The 27802-nt window shown below is 43.8% G+C and overlaps 1 protein-coding gene across 1 annotated transcript; it reads left to right on the forward strand.

Annotated features, from left to right (window-relative positions):
* Positions 1-2344: 2344 nt before the first annotated feature.
* ciartb (circadian associated repressor of transcription b) lies at positions 2345-25047 on the forward strand. The gene is made up of 6 exons (XM_061969446.2): positions 2345-2495; positions 7922-8270; positions 10189-10264; positions 13056-13134; positions 18413-18539; positions 23687-25047. Exons 2-6 carry the CDS (start codon positions 7962-7964, stop codon positions 24062-24064), a joined length of 969 nt encoding a protein of 322 aa, XP_061825430.2. The 5' UTR covers positions 2345-2495; positions 7922-7961; the 3' UTR covers positions 24065-25047.
* Positions 25048-27802: the final 2755 nt, after the last annotated feature.

Here is a 27802-nt window from a genome sequence, read left to right on the forward strand (position 1 = left end):
GAGTCGGGACCCGGGGTGGACCGCTCGCCTGTGCATCGGCTGGGAACATCTCTGCGCTGCTGACCCGTCTCCGCTCGGGATGGTGTCCTGCTGGCCCCACTATGGACTGGACTCTTACTATTATGTTGGCTCCACTATGGACTGGACTCTCACAATATTATGTCAGACCCACTCGACATCCATTGCTTTCGGTCTCCCCTAGAGGGCGGGGGGGGGGTTACCCACATATGCGGTCCTCTCCAAGGTTTCTCATAGTCATTCACATCGACGTCCCACTGGGGTGAGTTTTTCCTTGCCCGTATGTGGGCTTTGTACCGAGGATGTCGTTGTGGCTTGTGCAGCCCTTTGAGACACTTGTGATTTAGGGCTATATAAATAAAGATTGATTGATTGATTGAAATATGTTGTCTTTGTAGTGCATTCAACTGAATATGGGTTGAAAATGATTTGCAAATCATTGTATTCCGTTTGTCTTGGTTGACAAGACTCTGCAGCATCGCGTGGACATCGGGGGCAGTACCTCTGGATTGGCAGACCGGGGTGGTGGTTCCTCTCTTTAAGAAGGGGAACCGGAGGGTGTGTTCTAACTATCGTGGGATCACACTCCTCAGCCTTCCCGGTAAGGTCTATTCAGGTGTACTGGAGAGGAGGCTACGCCGGATAGTCGAACCTCGGATTCAGGAGGAACAGTGTGGTTTTCGTCCTGGTCGTGGAACTGTGGACCAGCTCTATACTCTCGGCAGGGTCTTTGAGGGTGCATGGGAGTTTGCCCAACCAGTCTACATGTGCTTTGTGGACTTGGAGAAGGCATTCGACCGTGTCCCTCGGGAAGTCCTGTGGGGAGTGCTCAGAGAGTATGGGGTTTCGGACTGTCTGATTGTGGCGGTCCGCTCCCTGTATGATCAGTGTCAGAGCTTGGTTCGCATTGCCGGCAGTAAGTCGGACACGTTTCCGGTGAGGGTTGGACTCCGCCAAGGCTGCCCTTTGTCACCGATTCTGTTCATAATTTTTATGGACAGAATTTCTAGGCGCAGTCAAGGCGTTGAGGGGATCCGGTTTGGTGGCTGCAGGATTAGGTCTCTGCTTTTTGCAGATGATTTGGTCCTGATGGCTTCATCTGGCCAGGATCTTCAGCTCTCACTGGATCGGTTCGCAGCTGAGTGTGAAGCGACTGGGATGAGAATCAGCACCTCCAAGTCAGAGTCCATGGTTCTCGCCCGGAAAAGGGTGGAGTGCCATCTCCGGGTTGGGGAGGAGATCTTGCCCCAAGTGGAGGAGTTCAAGTACCTCGGAGTCTTGTTCACGAGTGAGGGAAGAGTGGATCGTGAGATCGACAGGCGGATCGGTGCGGCGTCTTCAGTAATGCGGACACTGTATCGATCCGTTGTGGTGAAGAAGGAGCTGAGCCGGAAGGCAAAGCTCTCAATTTACCGGTCGATCTACGTTCCCATCCTCACCTATGGTCATGAGCTTTGGGTTATGACCGAAAGGACAAGATCACGGGTACAAGCGGCCGAAATGAGTTTCCTCCGCCGGGTGGCGGGGCTCTCCCTTAGAGATAGGGTGAGAAGCTCTGTCATCCGGGGGGAGCTCAAAGTAAAGCCGCTGCTCCTCCACATCGAGAGGAGCCAGATGAGGTGGTTCGGGCATCTGGTCAGGATGCCACCCGAGCGCCTCCCTAAGGAGGTGTTTAGGGCATGTCCGACCGGTAGGAGGCCACGAGGAAGACCCAGGACACGTTGGGAAGACTATGTCTCCCGGCTGGCCTGGGAACGCCTCGGGATCCCCCGGGAGGAGCTGGACGAAGTGGCTGGGGAGAGGGAAGTCTGGGCTTCCTTGCTTAGGCTGCTGCCCCCGCGACCCGACCTCGGATAAGCGGAAGAAGATGGATGGATGGATGGATGTATTCCGTTTATATTTACATCTAACACAATTTCCCAACTCATATGGAAACGGGGTTTGTATTTGGAGTACAGTTGATCCTGGACATGCTGACTTTGCATGTATCATTCTGCAGCACAGAGTCCGCCACCATGCATGTATCATTCTGGTGTGCAGATGACATAACGAGCAAGAACGCTTCTGGAATGCCCCCACACACACACACACACACACACACAAAATAAAAAACACTGGTTGACTTCTCGCTCCTCTGAAACGAAAGCGATCCGCGTGTCCACGTGTTTGCGTCCTTTACATATCATTTGCATGTGTAAACCAGTTCCGCCTATTGCGCGGCACCCGCGAGGAGCGGACAAGCCCATTGGTCCGCCGGCTCTTTCTCCCCAGCCAATGGGCGAGCCTGCCGCCTGTGGCCCCGCCCCGGCAGACACGTTGTCTGGGGAGAAGCAACACGGGCCGCTCGCTGGGCTTCGGAAGACCTCCGCATTCGCTGTGATCACGTAGCGCACATTCGACACAGCTCCGGCCGCGAAGACGCGCTCTATTGCCCGCTCAACAAAGGAAAGAGGACCGTTCTGCTTCAGCCTGGGAAGGTAAGTCTCCTTTTCACACATTAAACCGCTACGTTGTCTCAGTCTAGGAAGATTAGATTCATCAAATTACTCCTAATCATCCTGAGGAATTCGCTTCATTGTTTGACAAATGAGTGATATAACGCCACTTTTTGTAATAAGGTGATATTATTATCATTTTATTTGAGCGTGATGTACTTCTAGTAGTGATGAGGAAGTCCATTGTGTCTCAGCATAAACCATTGGCTTCTTCTTTTTTTTTTTTTTACAAGATTTCAATATGAAATTGCCCCTTTTCATTATTATTATTATAATAGGTTTCATCAAAAAGTAGGTTCAGTTGGAGAGCCTCACATATACACATGTACGTGTAGGAGTTTGGTACATATTATACATGTTTTGTTTCATCAAATAAACCCCGCAAGAATGAAATGATCATTTTCAAGTCTCAAAGGACATTTTCAGAACATGATTCTTCCTAAATATATGCAGGTTACATGAAGTATTACTGGATTAAACGTGATGAATCAACGCAGGCCGTAAAGGACACAAGTGTCTTATTTGGTCTCACGTGGATGTTCATGTTTTCTATTTTTTTCCATTCCGTCCAAACTGGAATAGTGTATTTTGTCCATATCAACCTGGCTTGTCTATTGCAGCTGTTCACCGTGTTGCGAGGCAACCTGGCCATTGCCCAAACATTTTCTAAGGTCACATCCTAACCAATCTGGCGCCCTAGGCAAGATTTTAGGTGGCGCCCCCCCCACATCGGCAGTGAAGTGTATATACTCACAAGAACCCGAATAGCTTTGTCTTTGACCTTTTTTTACTTACAACTATACCTAATATATAAAGGGGTGGAAAAGTGACTATTACCTGCAGGGCAAACATTAGCTAACCAGAAGGCAATAACACCTGCTTAAAAGATCTAATACAAATGTCCCTGAGGAATGTAAGGTGGGAGTACTGTAATTACCTAACGTTACATTATTATTTTCCATAACAATTTAGCCCCCTCCACAATATTTAACCCGACGTTAAAACAGAACTAGCTATTTATTGATTAGCAATTGCCGAATCATGTGACATTAGCTTAATGCTAAAAAGCCGGGTTACTATCACATTCTGTAACAGACAAATAATTTCATGTTCGGCTCACCTACCTGCTACCTCTGTCTTTTCTCGTTTCTCCTCCTCTTCTTTTCTCTTTTTTCTTCCCTGGGCACCTGACAGTTTTGGCCGTTTTGACATCTTGTGTTGATTTTTTGATGTGGTGACGTCCAAAAAGAGTCATGATACGGGAAGGGAGGGGGCACAATGTTGTAACAAATAATATTTCTTTTAAATAGGCTTTACTTTGCATTTTAATTAACGTGGGATTATTTTTTGTATTTAGAAATAATAGTACCAACTTTTTTTCTTTTCTTTTTTTTTCTCCAACATTTGTGGCACTGGCGTGGCGCCCCCTCATGGACGGCGCCCTTAGCATTTGCCTATACGGCCTATGCCACGGGCCGGCCCTGGTCACATCGTAGAACCTGCTTTCGTCTGTTCGCCTACTTTTCGGGTATTTCACTTCAGTTCTGTTGAGCTTGTAGAATCTGCTTTGCGCCACTTGCGCGATAAGATCTGAGGGGACAAAGAACCAGAGAGCAATTAACTCTCTTTGCCAGCAAATTTCACAGGAAGCCAGAGAAATGGCATGCGCGAAACCATTCGAGCCACTCCCCCCCCCACATCATCTCAAAATAATCTTCTGTAGTGAAAATGTTAATCACTGAGGAAACATGTTGGGAGATGACAGCTACACAATGAGGTGACACTGTCTGTTTTTGTCAAATCTCACTTTTTCCCCTCATCACCACATCTGAGGGCAGGCCCGGCCCTAACCAATCTGGCGCCCTAGGCAAGATTTTAGGTGGCGCCCCCCCCACATCGGCAGTGAAGTGTATATACTCACAAGAACCCGAATAGCTTTGTCTTTGACCTTTTTTTACTTACAACTATACCTAATATATAAAGGGGTGGAAAAGTGACTATTACCTGCAGGGCAAACATTAGCTAACCAGAAGGCAATAACACCTGCTTAAAAGATCTAATACAAATGTCCCTGAGGAATGTAAGGTGGGAGTACTGTAATTACCTAACGTTACATTATTATTTTCCATAACAATTTAGCCCCCTCCACAATATTAACCCGACGTTAAAACAGAACTAGCTATTTATTGATTAGCAATTGCCGAATCATGTGACATTAGCTTAATGCTAAAAAGCCGGGTTACTATCACATTCTGTAACAGACAAATAATTTCATGTAGGCTAACGTTACCTACCTGCTACCTCTGTCTTTTCTCGTTTCTCCTCCTCTTCTTTTCTCTTTTTTCTTCCCTGGGCACCTGACAGTTTTGGCCGTTTTGACATCTTGTGTTGATTTTTTGATGTGGTGACGTCCAAAAAGAGTCATGATACGGGAAGGGAGGGGGCGCAATGTTGTAACAAATAATATTTCTTTTAAATAGGCTTTACCTTGCATTTTAATTAACGTGGGATTATTTTTTGTATTTAGAAATAATAGTACCAACTTTTTTTCTTTTCTTTTTTTTTCTCCAACATTTGTGGCACTGGCGTGGCGCCCCCTCATGGACGGCGCCCTTAGCATTTGCCTATACGGCCTATGCCACGGGCCGGCCCTGGTCACATCGTAGAACCTGCTTTCGTCTGTTCGCCTACTTTTCGGGTATTTCACTTCAGTTCTGTTGAGCTTGTAGAATCTGCTTTGCGCCACTTGCGCGATAAGATCTGAGGGGACAAAGAACCAGAGAGCAATTAACTCTCTTTGCCAGCAAATTTCACAGGAAGCCAGAGAAATGGCATGCGCGAAACCATTCGAGCCACTCCCCCCCCCCCCCCATCATCTCAAAATAATCTTCTGTAGTGAAAATGTTAATCACTGAGGAAACATGTTGGGAGATGACAGCTACACAATGAGGTGACACTGTCTGTTTTTGTCAAATCTCACTTTTTCCCCTCATCACCACATCTGAGGGCAGGCCCGGCCCTAACCAATCTGGCGCCCTAGGCAAGATTTTAGGTGGCGCCCCCCCACATCGGCAGTGAAGTGTATATACTCACAAGAACCCGAATAGCTTTGTCTTTGACCTTTTTTTACTTACAACTATACCTAATATATAAAGGGGTGGAAAAGTGACTATTACCTGCAGGGCAAACATTAGCTAACCAGAAGGCAATAACACCTGCTTAAAAGATCTAATACAAATGTCCCTGAAAAATGTAAGGTGGGAGTACTGTAATTACCTAACGTTACATTATTATTTTCCATAACAATTTAGCCCCCTCCACAATATTAACCCGACGTTAAAACAGAACTAGCTATTTATTGATTAGCAATTGCCGAATCATGTAACATTAGCTTAATGCTAAAAAGCCAGGTTACTATCACATTCTGTAACAGACAAATAATTTCATGTTCGGCTCACCTACCTGCTACCTCTGTCTTTTCTCCTCCTCTTCTTTTCTCTTTTTTCTTCCCTGGGCACCTGACAGTTTTGGCCGTTTTGACATCTTGTGTTGATTTTTTGATGTGGTGACGTCCAAAAAGAGTCATGATACGGGAAGGGAGGGGGCGCACCGTGCGGGGGGAGGAGGGGAGGCGTAATGTTGTAACAAATAATATTTCTATTAAATAGGCTTTACTTTGCATTTTAATTAACGTGGGATTATGTTTTGTATTTAGAAATAATAGTACCAACTTTTTTTTTCTCCAACATTTGTGGCACTGGCGTGGCGCCCCCTCATGGACGGCGCCCTTAGCATTTGCCTATACGGCCTATGCCACGGGCCGGCCCTGGTCACATCGTAGAACCTGCTTTCGTCTGTTCGCCTACTTTTCGGGTATTTCACTTCAGTTCTGTTGAGCTTGTAGAATCTGCTTTGCGCCACTTGCGCGATAAGATCTGAGGGGACAAAGAACCAGAGAGCAATTAACTCTCTTTGCCAGCAAATTTCACAGGAAGCCAGAGAAATGGCATGCGCGAAACCATTCGAGCCACTCCCCCCCCCCCCCCCCCCATCATCTCAAAATAATCTTCTGTAGTGAAAATGTTAATCACTGAGGAAACATGTTGGGAGATGACAGCTACACAATGAGGTGACACTGTCTGTTTTTGTCAAATCTCACTTTTTCCCCTCATCACCACATCTGAGGGCAGGCCCGGCCCTAACCAATCTGGCGCCCTAGGCAAGATTTTAGGTGGCGCCCCCCCACATCGGCAGTGAAGTGTATATACTCACAAGAACCCGAATAGCTTTGTCTTTGACCTTTTTTTACTTACAACTATACCTAATATATAAAGGGGTGGAAAAGTGACTATTACCTGCAGGGCAAACATTAGCTAACCAGAAGGCAATAACAATGTAAACAAAAAACACCTGCTTAAAAGATCTAATACAAATGTCCCTGAGGAATGTAAGGTGGGAGTACTGTAATTACCTAACGTTACATTATTATTTTCCATAACAATTTAGCCCCCTCCACAATATTAACCCGACGTTAAAACAGAACTAGCTATTTATTGATTAGCAATTGCCGAATCATGTGACATTAGCTTAATGCTAAAAAGCCGGGTTACTATCACATTCTGTAACAGACAAATAATTTCATGTTCGGCTCACCTACCTGCTACCTCTGTCTTTTCTCGTTACTCCTCCTCTTCTTTTCTCTTTTTTCTTCCCTGGGCACCTGACAGTTTTGGCCGTTTTGACATCTTGTGTTGATTTTTTGATGTGGTGACGTCCAAAAAGAGTCATGATACGGGAAGGGAGGGGGCGCACCGTGCGGGGGGAGGAGGGGAGGCGTAATGTTGTAACAAATAATATTTCTATTAAATAGGCTTTACCTTGCATTTTAATTAACGTGGGATTATTTTTTGTATTTAGAAATAATAGTACCAACTTTTTTTCTTTTCTCCAACATTTGTGGCACTGGCGTGGCGCCCCCTCATGGACGGCGCCCTTAGCATTTGCCTATACGGCCTATGCCACGGGCCGGCCCTGTCTGAGGGTCATTTGTGTTGATGGGGCGAGTGGTGGTGGTGGTGGTGGTGCGGGTGTGTAGTTCAGCAGTCTGAGCCACTGGTCGCCATGGAGGCAGACCCCTGCCCCCCCTTTGAAAAAGCAAGCAATGTTTATGAATGAGTGTGGCGTAAGCAAGCAGCAATGGATCATAATACTCCAGTTTGTGACCATGTGATGTTAGGATGTGGGGGATCGCCAATCGGCATGACAAGAATAGTCTAGTATAGAAAAGAGTATTTGTGGGATTTGTGGTGTGTTTACTGGCTTAGGTGTTAGCATCCGGAAAACAAACAGGTGATTGCGGTCGTAACAATCGTTACCACCCATTTATACAGCTCCATTCTCTGTTTCAGGTTGGTGATGGTCAGTAGTAGTTAAATTCCGCAGCCAAGGATGTCTGCTACAGATTCGGACAACTCCATTGACTGGCTGGCAAGTGACACCGAGGACACCAACAGTGAACAGGAGTTTGAGGGGAAGCGCAGCCAGACAGATGCTTCTTCAACGGACAGCTGCTGGAGCCGTGAGACGTCCACTAGGGGTCCTCCTTCCAGCTGCATGGAGACATGGGGCAGGGATGCCATTGAACTGTGTAAAACGCAACAAAGCGAGAAGATGAAGAGACGACGCAGCTTCGCGGAGGAAGAGGAAGGACGGATCATTTCCAGTCAGTCAGAGAAGGGACGGCTTTTTACCCGAAAGGTGAGCTTCTCGTGACTCATGTCGAATTCCCAGAGGAGGTCAGCAAAACTCTGCTAGGCCCTCTGACCACTGTCTACTTCCCTGACATTTTTACAAGTACCTCATGAATTACATGATGCGCTGTGAAGATCCACCTTCCGCTGTCAGCACAATTAGCCGGCTTTTCTGCTATAAATCCTATCCAGGAAGGGTGGAGACAAGAGAGGCCTGAGTCATGTCTCGCAACAGTTTACACTAAACAGCTATTAAAATAAATCCATTTAGAGATTATTATTTAATTCCACACATTTGTCACACCAGTAGAATAAATACAATAATGTTTAGAACAATGATTGTGATGATGATAATATTGTTACTTCATACCATCATGACACAAATAACATGTAACATTAAAAACTATAGAGGACACTGACATTAACATCTCCATTCCTGTTGTCCCGCAGAAGTCATGACTCCCTATGTGTTAATCAATAGACCGGTGTGTGTTTAGGTTACCGTAACCCTTCAACATTAGCAATCATTTATTTTTTATAATATTTCAACGGGATGGGTGAGTGTTCTGAACTCCTATTCCGATACCCGTGTATTGAGCAGAATATTGCTGCCTGGAGGTGCCATAAGTCATCATGTTGTTATTCTTTAAACAGCAAGTTAGTTGAATCAACAGTGAAGTAGCGCATTACATTTGACATGATCGATCAATCAATTCTACCGTATTTTCCGCACTATAAGGCGCACCGGATTATTAGCCGCACCTTCAATGAATGGCATATTTCATAACTTTGTCCACCAATAAGCCGCCCCGGACTATAAGCCGCGCCTACGCTGCGCTAAAGGGAATGTCAAAAAAACAGTCAGATAGGTCAGTCAAACTTTAATAATATATTAAAAACCAGCGTTCTAACAACTCTGTTCACTCCCAAAATGTACGCAAATGTGCAATCACAAACATAGTAAAATTCAAAATAGTGCAGAGCAATAGCAACATAATGTTGCTCGAACGTTAATGTCACAACACACAAAATAAACATAGCGCTCACTTTCTGAAGTTATTCTTCATTCGTAAATCCTTCGTCTTCGGTGTCCGAAGTGAAAAGTTGGGCAAATTTACGATCCACTGGCAGATGTTGGCGTCGTCTGGCGCTGCCTCCTCGTCTTAGTGAAGGTGTGTTCGCCTTCTGTCATCCATTGTTCCCACGCAGTTAGCAGTCTAGCTTCGAATGCCCTGTTGACACCAATATCTAGCGGCTGGAGGTCTTTTGTCAATCCACCCGGAATGACGGCGAGTATTGAATTAAGCGCGTAAGCGTGTCTCTCAATGTGCTGTTATGAGCTAGCAAATATAACAACTACACTACCCAGCATGCAACGATAGTTACGAGCATGCGCGGTAGCCCTGAGAAGCGTTGTATGCTGGCAGTTAGCACGCTGTGAGTAAACGTTGAGAACTCAGTTAACACGCCGCCTCTGCATTATTTATAATTAGACAGACAACACACTTAATAGGAGCCATTTTGGGGTCTTTACATAAACACACAAATGGAAATGAAACGTCACATATCCCAGCATGCACCGCGCGCTTCTTCTACGGGGAAAAAAGATGGCGGCTGTTTACCGTAGTTGCGAGACCTAAACTTTATGAAAATGAATCTTAATATTTATCCATATATAAAGCGCACCGGGTTATAAGGCGCACTGTCAGCTTTTGAGAAAATTTGTGGTTTTTAGGTGCGCCTTATAGTGCGGAAAATACGGTACACAACAGACCACATTCTTAACCATCAAATAATTAGTTATTATGCCAACTCCTAATCCTAATGTTGATAAAAGGTGCAATAAAGATATACTGGGGTACTTTTCCCGATGTAACCCACTGTGACAAGACATTAACTATAAATCAATGTCTTATCATTTTTAGTGCATGGAGCTGCAATGCTACATCCATCCACTGTCCTCAATCTTGAATGGTCTTCGTTCAGGGAGATACCGAGAACGTAAGTCCTCTTTATGTACCTTGTGTGTTTTTTGGCCTGTGTGAGACATCTTAGTGCAGAGCAATGGTGTGGTAATTATGGAACGCCTACTTGGACTGTGGACATCTACAGTACATACCACCGATTTAATGGCCCCACCAAGAGCAGGAAAAAAACATCTTTTTTAGGAACTTGAGAATAGGCAAAGTCACACTTCAGCTCACCGCTATAAAGGAGATGCTTGGCAGAGTGGAGTGAGAACATAGTGTACCATGTCTGTGCAGGGCCAGAACTGCTCTTTGTGATTGGTCTGATAGGTACTGAAAGGGCTTCTGCAGGGAACGATAGCACCATGTTCACTGTTCACTTTATGATCTCAAACCTTGTGTGCACTACTTGGCCACAGACAGAAAGGAAGTGTATTCTCTATCACAGCTATTCTCAAACCGTGGTCCGTGTACCACTAGTGGTACGCCAAATAATCACTTAATCAAATATTCAAACACAGTGTTACTGTTCAAACTGTGTGTAATGTTACAGTGGCCAAGCATTTTAAATATACTTGTTAAATAAATCCTCTGCCTTGCTTTAATTAATATTTAGGCCTTCTATGCTATTTTTAATGTTGGTCATTAAAGTGGTACTTGGAGAGCAAAGGTGGTGCTTGTTGGTAAAGTTTGAGAACCACTGCCCTATCACATTAACAGCCCCCACCCCCATATATATATATTAGTATATACCAGTCCTTCTCAAATAGTGGGTCGGGCCCCCCTGCGATGCCAGGGGGCGCATGTGACCTCGAGGAACATGATTTTTTTTTTTGCCATACTAGTACAGGTAAAAGCCAGTAAATTAGAATATTTTGAAAAACTTGATTTATTTCAGTAATTGCATTCAAAAGGTGGCACCCCAAACCATCACTGATGGTGGAAACTTTACACTAGACTTCAGGCAACGTGGATCCTGTGCCTCTCCTGTCTTCCTCCAGACTCTGGGACCTCGATTTCCAAAGGAAATGCAAAATTTGCATGGTTGGGTGATGGTTTGGGGTGCCATGTCATCTGCTGGTGTCGGTCCACTCTGTTTCCTGAGATCCAGGGTCAACGCAGCCGTCTACCAGCAAGTTTTAGAGCACTTCATGCTTCCTGCTGCTGACCTGATGTTGGCCAACTGAAAAGTATGAAAATGAAAAATATGAGCATGTACAATACTCAATACTTGGTTGGAGCTCCTTTTGCCTTTATTACTGCGTTAATGCGGCGTGGCATGGAGTCGATGAGTTTCTGGCACTGCTCAGGTGTTATGAGAGCCCAGGTTGCTCTGATAGTGGCCTTCAACTCTTCTGCGTTTTTGGGTCTGGCATTCTGCATCTTCCTTTTCACAATACCCCACAGATTTTCTATGGGGCTAAGGTCAGGGGAGTTGGCGGGCCAATTTAGAACAGAAATACCATGGTCCGTAAACCAGGCACGGGTAGATTTTGCGCTGTGTGCAGGCGCCAAGTCCTGTTGGAACTTGAAATCTCCATCTCCATAGAGCAGGTCAGCAGCAGGAATCTTGAAGTGCTCTAAAACTTGCTGGTAGACGGCTGCGTTGACCCTGGATCTCAGGAAACAGAGTGGACCGACACCAGCAGATGACATGGCACTCCAAACCATCACTGATGGTGGAAACTTTACACTAGACTTCAGGCAACGTGGATCCTGTGCCTCTCCTGTCTTCCTCCAGACTCTGGGACCTCGATTTCCAAAGGAAATGCAAAATTTGCATGGTTGGGTGATGGTTTGGGGTGCCATGTCATCTGCTGGTGTCGGTCCACTCTGTTTCCTGAGATCCAGGGTCAACGCAGCCGTCTACCAGCAAGTTTTAGAGCACTTCATGCTTCCTGCTGCTGACCTGCTCTATGGAGATGGAGATTTCAAGTTCCAACAGGACTTGGCGCCTGCACACAGCGCAAAATCTACCCGTGCCTGGTTTACGGACCATGGTATTTCTGTTCTAAATTGGCCCGCCAACTCCCCTGACCTTAGCCCCATAGAAAATCTGTGGGGTATTGTGAAAAGGAAGATGCAGAATGCCAGACCCAAAAACGCAGAAGAGTTGAAGGCCACTATCAGAGCAACCTGGGCTCTCATAACCCCTGAGCAGTGCCAGAAACTCATCGACTCCATGCCACGCCGCATTAACGCAGTAATTGAGGCAAAAGGAGCTCCAACCAAGTATTGAGTATTGTACATGCTCATATTTTTCATTTTCATACTTTTCAGTTGGCCAACATTTCTAAAAATCCCTTTTTTGTATTAGCCTTAAGTAATATTCTAATTTTGTGACACACGGAACTTTGGATTTTCATTTGTTGCCACTTCAAATCATCAAAATTAAATGAAATAAACATTTGAATGCATCAGTCTGTGTGCAATGAATAAATATAATGTACAAGTTACACCTTTTGAATGCAATTACTGAAATAAATCAAGTTTTTCAAAATATTCTAATTTACTGGCTTTTACCTGTATATGATGAAGACTATGTAGTACTTGGCTTCACTTCAACAACGATGGGAGACGAGGAAAGACTGCTGTGTTGTTTCCTTTAATGTTAATAGGCTTACAATGTCATATATAGATCAAACAATTTTATAGACAAATTACAATATTTATAGTCACGGTGGAGAGTAGGGGTGGCGTGAAATATTTTCTTCTTCCTGGGGGGGCGTAACAGAAAATATTTGCAAAGCGCACAGATATTTTACACAACCAATCTGCTGTCCTGATTCATGTCCTCATATCTTACAACTTTTTTCTGTCACCAGGACTTAGCAGTTTCCAAGAAAGTGTTGCTATGGATAGAATCCAAAGGATCCTGGGTGTTCTGCAGAATCCCTGCTTAGGGTATGTGTCCTCAACTTTGCATACACACTTTAACATAGGTAACAAGGATGTATATATGCTTTATTTACACCACTTGAAGACATGAACATCTTTCAACTCCAACAGCCAGATAGGGTCAAAGGTCAGAGGTCTTTGATGTTGGACCTAAGAAAGGCCCTGCCTAAAAATATTTAGGGTTGAGGTCAGGGCTCTAAAGTTCTTTTACAACAAAAATCACTCAAGCATACATTATGGACCTACATGGACCCTCCCAAGCCATTCTAATCGAATGTTTACCGTCCAAGATTGGTAAGATAAAGAACAAATAAGTTGCTGTTTTCAAAACTCAAGTAAGCTAGCGACACAATGATGACAACAAGCTGGCAATGCCGCAACACATGGCTCACAGCATGTGGCAACTCCCCCACCAATACACACACACACACACACACACACTTTCAGGATAAATTTACTGCAGAGATTGCCGGGTCTCGCTACAGTCGTGCATCTCGTTAAAAATGAATAAGGCTCCATGCGGGAGCGGCACTCTTCTCTCTGCTTGATTAGACGTTATAATGGCATGTGAGATCACCTCTTTTTGAAAAAGGAGAATGTCTCCGTGCATTTAGATGCTATTTAACATGTGTAATATTTTATTGTTTTGAAGCATCAGAGTTGGTAGTATGAGATGAAGTAAATCTGCTTCATCTATTACAGGCCTGGGCAATTATTTTGACTCGGGGGCCAAATTTAGAGAAAAACATGTGTCTGGGGGCCGGTATATCTATTTTTAGGAACATTAATACAAAACCTCACAATAATGTCTGATTGAATGCTAAAAACGTAATTGAATTTGACATTTTTTTACTGACTGAGACACCCAGAATGTACATGAAAATAAAGAATGTGGGATTTACAATATGAACTATGAACGATAAAACACTGAATATTGACAACATTTGAATGTCACACCCCCTCTCCATCCACATATTTTACAATCAAGCAAAATGCAACAAACCGCGAAATATGAACGACAAGGGCAAAAAAACCCCACCTACAATCTGATATATGTGATATATCACTAAGCTTTAGAACTTTGTTGTTCCTCCTTCCTCCTCTGTCCCTGACACCCGCATTTTCAGGCTCGCTCTGTGGAAACACACCCCTCCCACACTGCTTGGTGCCTCGTCTGAGCTGCTGTGACTTTGATCACCATAGTAACTAATTAGATTACCATAGTAACTAATTAGATTACCATAGTAACTAGTATATAACGCAAAAGCGCAGACTCTAACCATTGAAATACGTTGTATAGTTGAAGACTTGCGGTAATTTGAAAACATCACTGCACATCATAATGGCAGCTACACTTTCAATCTTAAAGATCTAAAAAAAATATTTGGGAATGTCCGGCGGGCCAGATTGAAAAGGCCCTGGGCCTTAATTTTTGCCCAGGTCTGATCTATTAGGATCCAATACAAGAGTTGCAAGAACAATTGTGCCTTTACAAAGAGACTATTAAAATCACCTGCCAGTAAGTATGATGATGTGATGTGCAAATCTGCACTACAAATCACAATAATACAGAAATACTGTATTTGAGGCGGAAATATGAGTGACAGAAAAGGCAAAAAATTTAATTGGTCGAACAAAAAGCACCTAAATTAATCCAAGTGATATATGGATGCGTCTCACTAGACAACATAGTAATTAGGGCTGCAGCTAACGATTATTTTTCTATCGATTAATCTATAGATTATTTTTTCGATTAATCGGTTAATCTATAGATTATTTTTTCGATTAATCTATAGATTATTTTTCCTTTTACCGATTTTTTTTTTAATTTAAAATGAAGAGGAAAAAATAAATGTAGGCCATTTTTTTCAAAAGGCATGGCTTTTATTTACAAAAAAAAAAGTATGGCCACTAGTCAGTCAACATTGACAACAACATGACAAAATATTCTGTAACAATGTAAACATTTAAAACTTTTAACATTTAACAAAATTAAAAGTAGCTCATTTGCTTTTTAATGTGCAAATATAAAAGTAAACATCCAGTGCAAATCTTAATATTCTGGAATAGTATAAGCATTTCAAAAGTAAAAGTATTGCTTATTTTTGCTTTAAAATGTGCAAAAATAAAGATAAACATCCAATACAAAAAAGTGCAAAACGGAAATATTCTGTAACAAGTGTAAACATTTCAACAAAAGTAAAAGTATTGCTTATTTGCTAAAATGTGCAAAAATAAAGCTAAACATCCAATACAAAAAAGTGTACAGTGTAAACATTTCAACAAAAGTAAAAGTATTGCTTATTTTGCTTAATAACACAACAATGATAGTATGATTAAAGTGAAAGTTAATTGTTGGTTTGTACATAGTATATGCAACTGTTAATGTTGTAAAAGGTATTTGCACAACTAATTAACGTTAGCGTTTGTGACACGTCTTGTGCCGTGGGGTTCTTTCAGGACCGACAGACTGAACGCCAGACGGCTTTGCCAGGTTTACAATCTTTTAATTTTACACAAAGTCTTTTCTCTTCCAACTGCGCGGATCGCGCACCTGGGCACGTTTGCGGCGTCGCTCCCGGCGCGCCCCGCCTCGCCGCTCGCTCGCCGCCGCCGCCTCTCCACAGCGTTAAAGAGGAGCGCGTCTTTGTAAACACTGAACAGGCACGCCAAACGCGCCTCTCAGAGCGAAACGGTGCTTTAGTTTATGAATTTACAACGCAGATACAAATGACACATTCATGTTTTTGTGTAATAATGACAACGTATACGCACGCGGACGATTGACTTGTTGATGGTGATGGCAAGAACGCTGTCGGGGGTTTTCTTTTCAAATGTTCGTTCATAGCCGTTGTGCTGCTATGATAGGCCATTTCCGCTCGACACAGTGTGCATACAACAACATTATTAGGCCGTTTATTGAAATACTCCCACACTTTTGACGACTTTTGGCGTGCTTTTTTCCCCTCGCTCGCATCGTCTGCTTTGCGCTCCGCCATGACAGTAAAGTAGTGTGACGTAAATATGCGACGCGCCGACGCACAAAAACGGCGTCGACGTATTTACCGTATTTTCCGCACTATAAGGCGCACCGGATTATTAGCCGCACCTTCAATGAATGGCATATTTCATATCTTTGTCCACCAATAAGCCGCCCCGGACTATAAGCCGCGCCTACGCTGCGCTAAAGGGAATGTCAAAAAAACAGTCAGATAGGTCAGGCAAACTTTAATAATATATTAAAAACCAGCGTTCTAACAACTCTGTTCACTCCCAAAATGTACGCAAATGTGCAATCACAAACATAGTAAAATTCAAAATAGTGCAGAGCAATAGCAACATAATGTTGCTCGAACGTTAATGTCACAACACACAAAATAAACATAGCGCTCACTTTCTGAAGTTATTCTTCATTCGTAAATCCTTCGTCTTCGGTGTCCGAAGTGAAAAGTTGGGCAAATTTACGATCCACTGGCAGATGTTGGCGTCGTCTGGCGCTGCCTCCTCGTCTTAGTGAAGGTGTGTTCGCCTTCTGTCATCCACTGTTCCCACGCAGTTAGCAGTCTAGCTTCGAATGCCCTGTTGACACCAATATCTAGCGGCTGGAGGTCTTTTGTCAATCCACCCGGAATGACGGCGAGTATTGAATTAAGCGCGTAAGCGTGTCTCTCAATGTGATGTTATGAGCTAGCAAATATAACAACTACACTACCCAGCATGCAACGATAGTTACGAGCATGCGCGGTAGCCCTGAGAAGCGTTGTATGCTGGCAGTTAGAATGTGGTTATGAGCACGCTGTGAGTAAACGTTGAGAACTCAGTTAACACGCCTCGTCTGCATTATTTATAATTAGACAGACAACACACTTAATAGGAGCCATTTTGGGGTCTTTACATAAACACACAAATGGAAATGAAACGTCACATATCCCAGCATGCACCGCGCGCTTCTTCTACGGGGAAAAAAGATGGCGGCTGTTTACCGTAGTTGCGAGACCTAAACTTTATGAAAATGAATCTTAATATTAATCCATATATAAAGCGCACCGGGTTATAAGGCGCACTGTCAGCTTTTGAGAAAATTTGTGGTTTTTAGGTGCGCCTTATAGTGCGGAAAATACGGTACGTAACCGATGACGTCGACTACGTCGACGCGTCGTTTCAGCCTTAATAGTAATACACTCAATGCGAAATAAAATCTTGTATCTTGTGCAGTAGTGTGAAAGGTGTATTCATCTTAACCTTAATCATATTGTTAAGTCAACCTGAATGATCCTGAAGACAGAATGTTTCACACAGCTCTCTCTAATTAAGTGTCTGGTAAGTAAATTAGTTTTGAACGCCAAAGAACAAATAAGTAATATTCATTGCTCAAACAATAAATATAAAGCGAAGAACATTCCCCGTCCAAAAGGGCTGTAGACTATCATATTAAAATAAAGTCGAGAGAAAACGCAGTATCAAAAGACGTGATTACGTTGAAGGTGGAAGGATGAAATAGCGGCCTGATTAGCCACCGCACGCCACGTGCTTGCAGTGCTGGCGTAGTGCTGGTACACTGACATCAGCAAAAACGGGTACATACTAATTGGTGCCTTCAATCGCCAGCTGCTGCCGTCATCAGGGAGACAAAGAGTGGGTGTGGCAGCCTCCCTGCAGACAGTCTGGGTCGAGGCTGGAAGGTGGATCTAAATCCCCAACCACCCGCCTCCCCCCCCCTGTGTGGCTCAGTGCTGCCAGCTGGCAACTCCAACAGCCACACAATAGGATCAAAGTCACTTTTTTTTAGCAGCCACCAGTTACCGATAATCTTTCACATGAATTTAACATGCACTGAAAGGAGTAAGGCAAGAAGGTCGTGATCATCTGACACTAGATAATCCCTGCCCACCATCTGGCTCTGATGAAAGGGCGGCTCCACTCTGCCCGCCCCAATGAAGACTGCGTCACCACGGCTAGTTTATTTTCACAGTGACGCTGCTGGAAGGCGTCGTGGCTTTGGTGTTTTAAATTTAGAGGCCAGTGGAACGGCTATACACGAGGCCACGTGTCGCGCCAAACATGTGAGAAATGTACTGAGGAGAATTTTCCTCCCCACACATGGAGCGCAGCCTTTTTTTTTTGTGAGAGAGCGTAATTGTTCGCTTGGCTCTCTGAGAGTGCATATTTCCTGCGTGAGCTTGAAAGAGAGATAAGATTTCAAGGTCGAGGCTGCCAACATTTTAGGTAGATAGCGCAGATGCATACGCCGTGGCTCATAAATTGTTTCTTTGTCTTTTCACAGGGAGAAATACATAAGTATCATTCTTAAAATGGAGGAAATGCTGAAGAGTTGGTTCCCTAACGTCAAAACCCAACGCCAACCGACCGTCGCCCACACAGAGGAAGTCGTTCCTACAAAGAAACTAAAGGTAAAGTCGCTTTGAAAACACTTTAGATAGAGAAGGCTTGCTGTCAGGAACATACAGGTAAAAGCCAGTAAATTAGAATATTTTGAAAAACTTGATTTATTTCAGTAATTGCATTCAAAAGGTGTAACTTGTACATTATATTTATTCATTGCACACAGACTGATGCATTCAAATGTTTATTTCATTTAATTTTGATGATTTGAAGTGGCAACAAATGAAAATCCAAAATTCCGTGTGTCACAAAATTAGAATATTACTTAAGGCTAATACAAAAAAGGGATTTTTAGAAATGTTGGCCAACTGAAAAGTATGAAAATGAAAAATATGAGCATGTACAATACTCAATACTTGGTTGGAGCTCCTTTTGCCTCAATTACTGCGTTAATGCGGCGTGGCATGGAGTCGATGAGTTTCTGGCACTGCTCAGGTGTTATGAGAGCCCAGGTTGCTCTGATAGTGGCCTTCAACTCTTCTGCGTTTTTGGGTCTGGCATTCTGCATCTTCCTTTTCACAATACCCCACAGATTTTCTATGGGGCTAAGGTCAGGGGAGTTGGCGGGCCAATTTAGAACAGAAATACCATGGTCCGTAAACCAGGCACGGGTAGATTTTGCGCTGTGTGCAGGCGCCAAGTCCTGTTGGAACTTGAAATCTCCATCTCCATAGAGCAGGTCAGCAGCAGGAAGCATGAAGTGCTCTAAAACTTGCTGGTAGACGGTTTTTCAAAATATTCTAATTTACTGGCTTTTACCTGTATGTTGACAACACAGGGAAACGGAGATTCCAATTCTATTATTACCCAATCATTGGTAAGGGAGCTACTTCTACTGTGGTACAATGTTGATGTTACAACAGTCTCATGTTCCATGTGAACAATCACAGAGGAGGAAAGGTAATTTTGAAGGAGTGTCTCTCGGGGATTTGAAAAGTCAGAACATTAAACCACATTCTTTGGCGTTCAATTGAGGAGGTGTAACACACCCTTGTGGTTTTACACGGTGTTTCATCAGTGTTTAGCAGAGGTGGGTAGAGTAGCCAGAAATTGTACTCAAGTAAGAGTACTGTTACTTTAGAGATTTATTACTCAAGTAAAAGTAAGGAGTAGTCACCCAAATATTTACTTGAGTAAAAGTAAAAAGTATGTTGTAAAAAAACTACTCAAGTACTGAGTAACTGATGAGTAACATACACACACATATATATATATATATATATATATACATATATATATATATACACACACACACACACATGTATACATATATATACACACACATATACATATATATATATATATATATATATATATATACATACATTGATATATACAGTATATAATTTATATTTATTTTTTTGCCGTTTTTGTTTACATGTTAATAGTGTTTTAATGAATATACATGCATGTTTAACACATATAGATTCCTTTCTTTCATGAAGACAAGAATATAAGTTGGTGTATTACCTGATTCTGATGACTTGCATTGATTGTAATCAGACAGTAGTGATGACAAACGTCCACGTTTTCAAATGGAGGAGAAAAAAAGTTCCTCCTTTCTGTCTAATACCACATGAAAGTGGTTGGTTTTTGGCATCTTATATGTCCAGCTTCCATATTCGTTTTTATACACTTTACAAGAAATACATTGGCGGCAAACTCCGTAGCTTGCTAGCTTGTTTGCGCAGGCTTTCGGAGACTCTTATTTTGAAAGCGCAGGCGCGATGGAGCGGCACTTTTATTGTGAAGACAGGAACTGTGCAGTCAGTCTTTAGGCTTTTGACGCTTTTGAAATAAAAAATTGTCTTTTTTCCTTCACACTTTTGATTGATTGATTGGAACTTGTATTAGTAGATTGCACAGTACAGTACATATTCCGTACAATTGACCACTAAATGGTAACACCCCAATAAGTTTTTCAACTTGTTTAAGTCAGGTCATGTGACCACCTGGCTCTGTTTGATTGGTCCAACGTCACCAGTGACTGCATCTGATTGGTGGAACGGAGTGAACGTCACCAGTGACTGTATTTGTTGAAACGCAGGCACTATGAAGGTCTGTCTGACAGACCAAAACAAACAAAGTGTGCATTAACAGATCGATAAAAATTAGTAACGAGTAGCGAGCTGAATATAGATAAAAGTAGCGGAGTAAAAGTAGCGTTTCTTCTCTATAAATATACTCAAGTAAAAGTAAAAGTATGTTGCATTAAAACTACTCTTAGAAGTACAATTTATCCCAAAAGTTACTCAAGTAGATGTAACGGAGTAAATGTAGCGCGTTACTACCCACCTCTGGTGTTTAGTAACTGCTAAGCTGATAAAACTCATGTTTAAAAAAAATGAATCCAATTGTATGAAATGTGCATACCAATGCACTTCTTTCTTGTGTAAATCATGTTAGAATATTCCTGATGATTGTTTTTGTGTTATAGCTTATTAATAAGCCTGCCATCAACTCATGATCCACACCATGAACCCTGACCCGACCTGGGCAAATAACTGCAGAGCTCACAAAAGCCAACATTGAGTTGAATATTTATATCAGCAGTTAGATGACACAGAAATGACTTTACTGTAATAATCAATTCAACTTTATTTGCAAGTAGACTGAAATAGAACTTATTGTGAATCTAACGAATGTTTAATTCAGGGATAAATGATGTTATAAATGGTGATAAGGGTTTTTGTTTGTACTGCCTCTTGCTTTGTAGCCATCATGTAGTCATTACACGTTTGTAATACAACAAATACATGCACTTTCATGAGTTGTCCATTTAACTCTTCATTTGATCCATCTGGACAATTAGATCCAATGAAAGAAATGTATCAGTTGATCCAGGACAGTTCTACACTAACAAGTATAGGAACGATCAACTTACTGTATTTGCACCTCGCTTCTTAAGCTATGGCTCAAAACAATGTTTTGCCTCAAGGCTGGACACAAATTGTCTGAAAAATGTGAAAAATCTAGACCAAGACAGGGACTCTCTGCGTTGAAAATTCAAAACATTGCAGTATTACATTGGAAAAGTAATGACTATGCATCTTATACTGTGTGCTGCTATGGCCACAAGACATGGAATTATACATACTGTACGTACAGTACAGGCCAAAAGTTTGGACACACCTTCTCATTCAATGTGTTTTCTTTATTTTCATGACTATTGTCACATCAAAACTATGAATGAACACATGTGGAGTTATGTACTTAACAAAAAAAGGTGAAATGACTAAAAACACGTTTTATATTCTATTTTCTTCAAAATAGCCACCCTTTGCTCTGATTACTGCTTTGCACACTCTTGGCATTCTCTCCATGAGCTTCAAGCACACCCGTGAAGGGAAAACCATTTCAGGTGACTACCTCTTGAAGCTCATCGAGAAAATGCCAAGAGTGTGCAAAAAAGTAATCAGGGCAAAGGGTGGCTATTTTGAAGAATATAAAACATCCATCCATCCATCCATCTTCTTCCGCTTATCCGAGGTCGGGTCGCGGGGGCAGCAGCCTAAGCAGGGAAGCCCAGACTTCCCTCTCCCCAGCCACTTCGTCCAGCTCCTCCCGGGGGATCCCGAGGCGTTCCCAGGCCAGCCGGGAGACATAGTCTTCCCAACGTGTCTTGGGTCTTCCTCGTGGCCTCCTACCGGTCGGACATGCCCTAAACACCTCCTTAGGGAGGCGCTCGGGTGGCATCCTGACCAGATGCCCGAACCACCTCATCTGGCTCCTCTCCATGTGGAGGAGCAGCGGCTTTACTTTGAGCTCCCCCCGGATGACAGAGCTTCTCACCCTATCTCTAAGGGAGAGCCCCGCCACCCGGCGGAGGGAACTCATTTCGGCCGCTTGTACCCGTGATCTTGTCCTTTCGGTCATAACCCAAAGCTCATGACCATAGGTGAGGATGGGAACGTAGATCGACCGGTAAATTGAGAGCTTTGCCTTCCGGCTCAGCTCCTTCTTCACCACAACGAATCGATACAGCGTCCGCATTACTGAAGACGCCGCACCGATCCGCCTGTCGATCTCACGATCCACTCTTCCCTCACTCGTGAACAAGACTCCGAGGTACTTGAACTCCTCCACTTGGGGCAAGATCTCCTCCCCAACCCGGAGATGGCACTCCACCCTTTTCCGGGCGAGAACCATGGACTCGGACTTGGAGGTGCTGATTCCCATCCCAGTCGCTTCACACTCGGCTGCGAACCGATCCAGTGAGAGCTGAAGATCCTGGCCAGATGAAGCCATCAGGACCACATCATCTGCAAAAAGCAGAGACCTAATCCTGCAGCCACCAAACCGGATCCCCTCAACGCCTTGACTGCGCCTAGAAATTCTGTCCATAAAAGTTATGAACAGAATGGGTGACAAAGGGCAGCCTTGGCGGAGTCCAACCCTCACCGGAAACGTGTCCGACTTACTGCCGGCAATGCGAACCAAGCTCTGACACTGATCATACAGGGAGCGGACCGCCACAATCAGACAGTCCGAAACCCCATACTCTCTGAGCACTCCCCACAGGACTTCCCGAGGGACACGGTCGAATGCCTTCTCCAAGTCCACAAAGCACATGTAGACTGGTTGGGCAAACTCCCATGCACCCTCAAGGACCCTGCCGAGAGTATAGAGCTGGTCCACAGTTCCACGACCAGGACGAAAACCACACTGTTCCTCCTGAATCCGAGGTTCGACTATCCGGCGTAGCCTCCTTTCCAGTACACCTGAATAGACCTTACCGGGAAGGCTGAGGAGTGTGATCCCACGATAGTTAGAACACACCCTCCGGTTCCCCTTTTTAAAGAGTGGAACCACCACCCCGGTCTGCCAATCCAGAGGTACTGCCCCCGATGTCCACGCGATGCTGCAGAGTCTTGTCAACCAAGACAGCCCTACAGCATCCAGAGCCTTAAGGAACTCCGGGCGGATCTCATCCACCCCCGGGAATATAAAACATGTCTTAGTTATTTCACCTTTTTTTGTTAAGTACATAACTCCACATGTGTTCATTCATAGTTGTGATGTGACAATCTACAATGTAAATAGTCATGGAAATAAAGAAAATGAGATGGTGTGTACGTCTGTTGCTTTTACATTTGTATAGAAACATATATCACTGAGCACCTGATCATGAAAATAATCAAAATGTCTTCAACAGCTTTCACAAGTGACAGCGAGCGCAGCAGTTACCATCAGCGATACTCCGCTGGGCGCCAAACAGCTGCGAGTCACCGACCTCACACCTCCTGCAGCTTATTCCGCAAGCAACCTTAAATGGCTCCACACGTTCCCCATCTGCTCCCCCAGCGCGGAGCAGGCTCAGGCGGGCCCTCGGCATGTAGCGCACCCTAGAGACATAACGCAGGACAGCGCCGTATCTTCCAGCACGGACGTCCCCCGTAACACAAACTCTGTGCCGAGAGGGCCCCCGCCGGAAAAAATCAAGGCGCCTTGTCTAGAGCGCCTCCTGAAGTCGACAGATAGCATCATCAGCCGCAAGGGGACGTCGGGTTTGATGGACAGCAGCTGGTCCTAGTCCACATGGGGGGGGGCTGCTTCACATGCAGCTGAGCCTTGACTACTCTACCAGGGGGGCCAGTTCGCTCGCTTTGCCCATTCCAGCGTTCAGGGGAGGCCTGAGCCTTTAAAAAAGGGACTTGACAGGTTTACTGTTTAGTGGAAAATGTGTTCCCTCACTGACATGACAAGTGTCTGCTATATTTTCTCCTTTTGTTTTGTCATTTGCACTCTTGGGTAGCATTTATGAAGGTGGGAAGGAGAGCAATTTCATCCTCACCGAGGCAGCGTTCCCTCTGTAGATCCGACGGTTCTGTTTGAGCGTTTTGCAAAAATCTTGCCAACGAGGTGGAAGTAGTTTGTGCTGGAAGGAAGCGTGTCCCATCTCCAGACACGGCCTACTTATTTGTTGTGCTTTAGGTTTTAGTCCTTTTCACGGCTCCACTGTCAACTTGATTTCTGTGACTGTTACTCATTTTCATACTTTGAGAAGAAGTCTTTTGGTACAACTGTTCTACCTCAGGGGGTGAGGGTCAGAATGTGAACGCATCGCTCAACCTCTCCGGACACCTGGGCGGATCTGCAGCACGAGCCACCCTGCTTGGGGGACAGTCCCATCACAGGGATGCACTCCTGGTGCCATGTGCAAAGAATGTCCACAGAGTCTCCCAGTCCAAGGCAAAACAGTGCCTGTAAACATCAAACTGTGCCTGCATGGCAGAGAAAAGTCCAAGGCGGGATAGTACTGATCAGGAATTGTCACTCTCCTGCCATTCACATCAATTATTCAGTTCTTGCCAACCCGCTTCCATGGTGGAGTAGAACAACTGTTATGTTTTGCCACAAAACTCAGACAGTATGTTAGACCAGCAGAGAGGGGCAATTTGTGTTTCCCTCTGTGTAAACCTGACAGAGGTTGTCAATTGATTCTGAAAAGTGGCCTTTATAGTGTGAAATTTTTTTACTTTTAAAATAAATGTGTGTATATTTGTTTGATGCAAACTGGCTGTTGATTGTTTTTTTTTTTTATAGAGCTCATAAGAAAAGGCTATGACAAAAATGATATAGTAATAGTGAATTACACTTCTGGGAAGACTTTTTATAAGATCTACAACAAGGGTGTCAAACTCATTTTCAGTGAGGGCCACATCACAGTTATGGTTGCCCTCAGAGGGCCGCTTTTAACAATTAGTAATATATATATATATATATATATATATACCGTATTTTCCGCACTATAAGGCGCACCTAAAAACCACAAATTTTCTCAAAAGCTGACAGTGCGCCTTATAATCCGGTGCGCCTTATATATGGGTTAATATTAATATTAATTTCCATAAAGTTTCAGTCTCGCAACTACGGTAAACAGCCGCCATCTTTTTTCCCCGTAGAAGAGGAAGTGCTTCTTCTTCTACGCAAGCAACCGCCAAGGTAAGCACCCGCCCCCATAGAACAGGAAGCGCTTCTTCTTCTACTGTAAGCAACCACCCGCCCGCGTAGAAGAAGAAGAAGAAGCGCGCGGATATTACCGTACGTTTCATTTCCTTTGTGTGTTTACATCTGTAAAGACCACAAAATGGCTCCTACTAAGCGACAGGTTTCCGGTTCATGAAAAGACGCAATCTCTCCATCCGCACACGGACCACTATTTCACAGCAACTGCCTAACGACTTTCAAGAAAAGCTGGCTACTTTCCGTGCATATTGTAAAAACAAGATAGCTGAAAAAAAGATCCGGCCAGAGAACATTATCAACATGGACGAGGTTCCACTGACTTTTGATATTCCTGTGAACCGCACTGTGGATACAACGGGAGCACGTACGGTGAATATTCGCACCACAGGGAATGAGAAGTCATCCTTCACTGTGGTTCTAGCTTGCCATGCTAATGGCCAGAAACTTCCACCCATGGTGATATTCAAAAGGAAGACCTTGCCAAAAGAGACCTTTCCAGCCGGCGTCATCATAAAAGCTAACTCGAAGGGATGGATGGATGAAGAAAAGATGAGCGAGTGGTTAAGGGAAGTTTACGCGAAGAGGCCGGGTGGCTTTTTTCACGCAGCTCCGTCCATGTTGATATACGACTCCATGCGCGCCCACATCACGCTGGTTTTTAATATATTATTAAAGTTTGACTGACCTATCTGACTGTTTTTTTGACATTCCTTTAGCGCAGTTAGATGCGGCTTACAACACGGGGCGGCTTATAGGTGGACAAAGTTTTGAAATATGCCGTTCATTGAAGGCGCGGCTTATAACCCAGGGCGCCTTATGGTGCGGAAAATACGGTAAGTATTGACTTCCCAACTATGCTTGTTGATTGAATGATTTGATGTTCTGCATGGGGAACTATTCTATTATACATCTCAGTGGTGATCACACTTTTTTCAGGAGGTACCGCCTTAGAAAAAAACGTGTCTCTCCAAGTACCACTATGATGACCAACATTAAAATGCAGTAGCATAGTGTGCCTAAGTATTCATTAAAACAAGGTAGAGTTTTTTTCAACAAGTATATTGAATAATTTTGACCACAGTTTGAACAGTAATACTGAATATATGAAACTAAAACACTGTACTTCAATCAAGTGATTATTTGGGGTACCACGAGATCAGGGGTGGCCAACCAGTCAGAGACCAAGAGCCACATTTTTTTACTGCTACCGCAAAGAGTCAAATCATACAATTGCACAAATGAACGTCACCCCATCCTTTGCACACACGCACTTTTGTTCAGCCGGATTTATTGTAAAAACGTCACACACCAACATGATCATGACAGAAATGGACTCCTACAGCACCAAGACCACAGGCCAGTCATTTTCAACAAAGAACATTGTGTGCATTGTCTCACACACACAAACGGCCAGTTCAACCAAGTCCAAGGCGCTGAAGATTTGAAGCTTTGAAATGCGCTAATCACGTCTGTCATATACAGTGTTGGGTTAGTTACTGAAAACCAGTAACTAGTTACAGTTACTAGTTACTTTATTTCAAAAGTAACTCAGTTACTAACTCAGTTACTTACACCAAAAAGTAATGCGAACAGGAAGCGCTTCTTCTTCTACGCAAGCAACCGCCAAGGTAAGCACCCGCCCCCATAGAACAGGAAGCGCTTCTTCTTCTACTGTAAGCAACCACCCGCCCCGGAAGAAGAAGAAGCGCGCGGATTTTCGTTTCATTTCCTTTGTGTGTTTACATCTGTAAAGACCAGACCACAAAATGGCTCCTACTAAGCGACACGCGTATAACGCAGAATTTAAACTTAAGGCAATAAGTCATGCCGAAGAACACGGAAATAGAGCAGCAGCAAGAGAATATAACATAAATGAATCAATGGTGCGTAGGTGGAGGAAGCAAGAAGATGACCTGCGCCAGGTAAAGAAGACAAAACAGAGTTTCCGAGGGAACAAAGCAAGATGGCAACTGTTGGAGGACAAACTCGAACAGTGGGTTGTTGAGCAGAGAGCAGCAAGCAGAAGTGTCAGCACCATCACTATTCGAATGAAGGCAACAGCGCTAGCAAGCGAACTTCACCTGGATGATTTTAAAGGTGGTGCTTCTTGGTGTTTCCGGTTCATGAAAAGACGCAATCTCTCCATCCACACACGGACTACTATTTCACAGCAACTGCCTAAAGACTTTCAAGAAAAGCTGGCTACTTTCCGTGCATATTGTAAAAACAAGATAGCTGAAAAAAAGATCCGGCCAGAGCACATTATCAACATGGACGAGGTTCCACTGACTTTTGATATTCC

This window comes from Nerophis lumbriciformis, linkage group LG10 (assembly GCF_033978685.3).
Source record: "Nerophis lumbriciformis linkage group LG10, RoL_Nlum_v2.1, whole genome shotgun sequence".
Classification (NCBI taxonomy): domain Eukaryota; kingdom Metazoa; phylum Chordata; class Actinopteri; order Syngnathiformes; family Syngnathidae; genus Nerophis; species Nerophis lumbriciformis.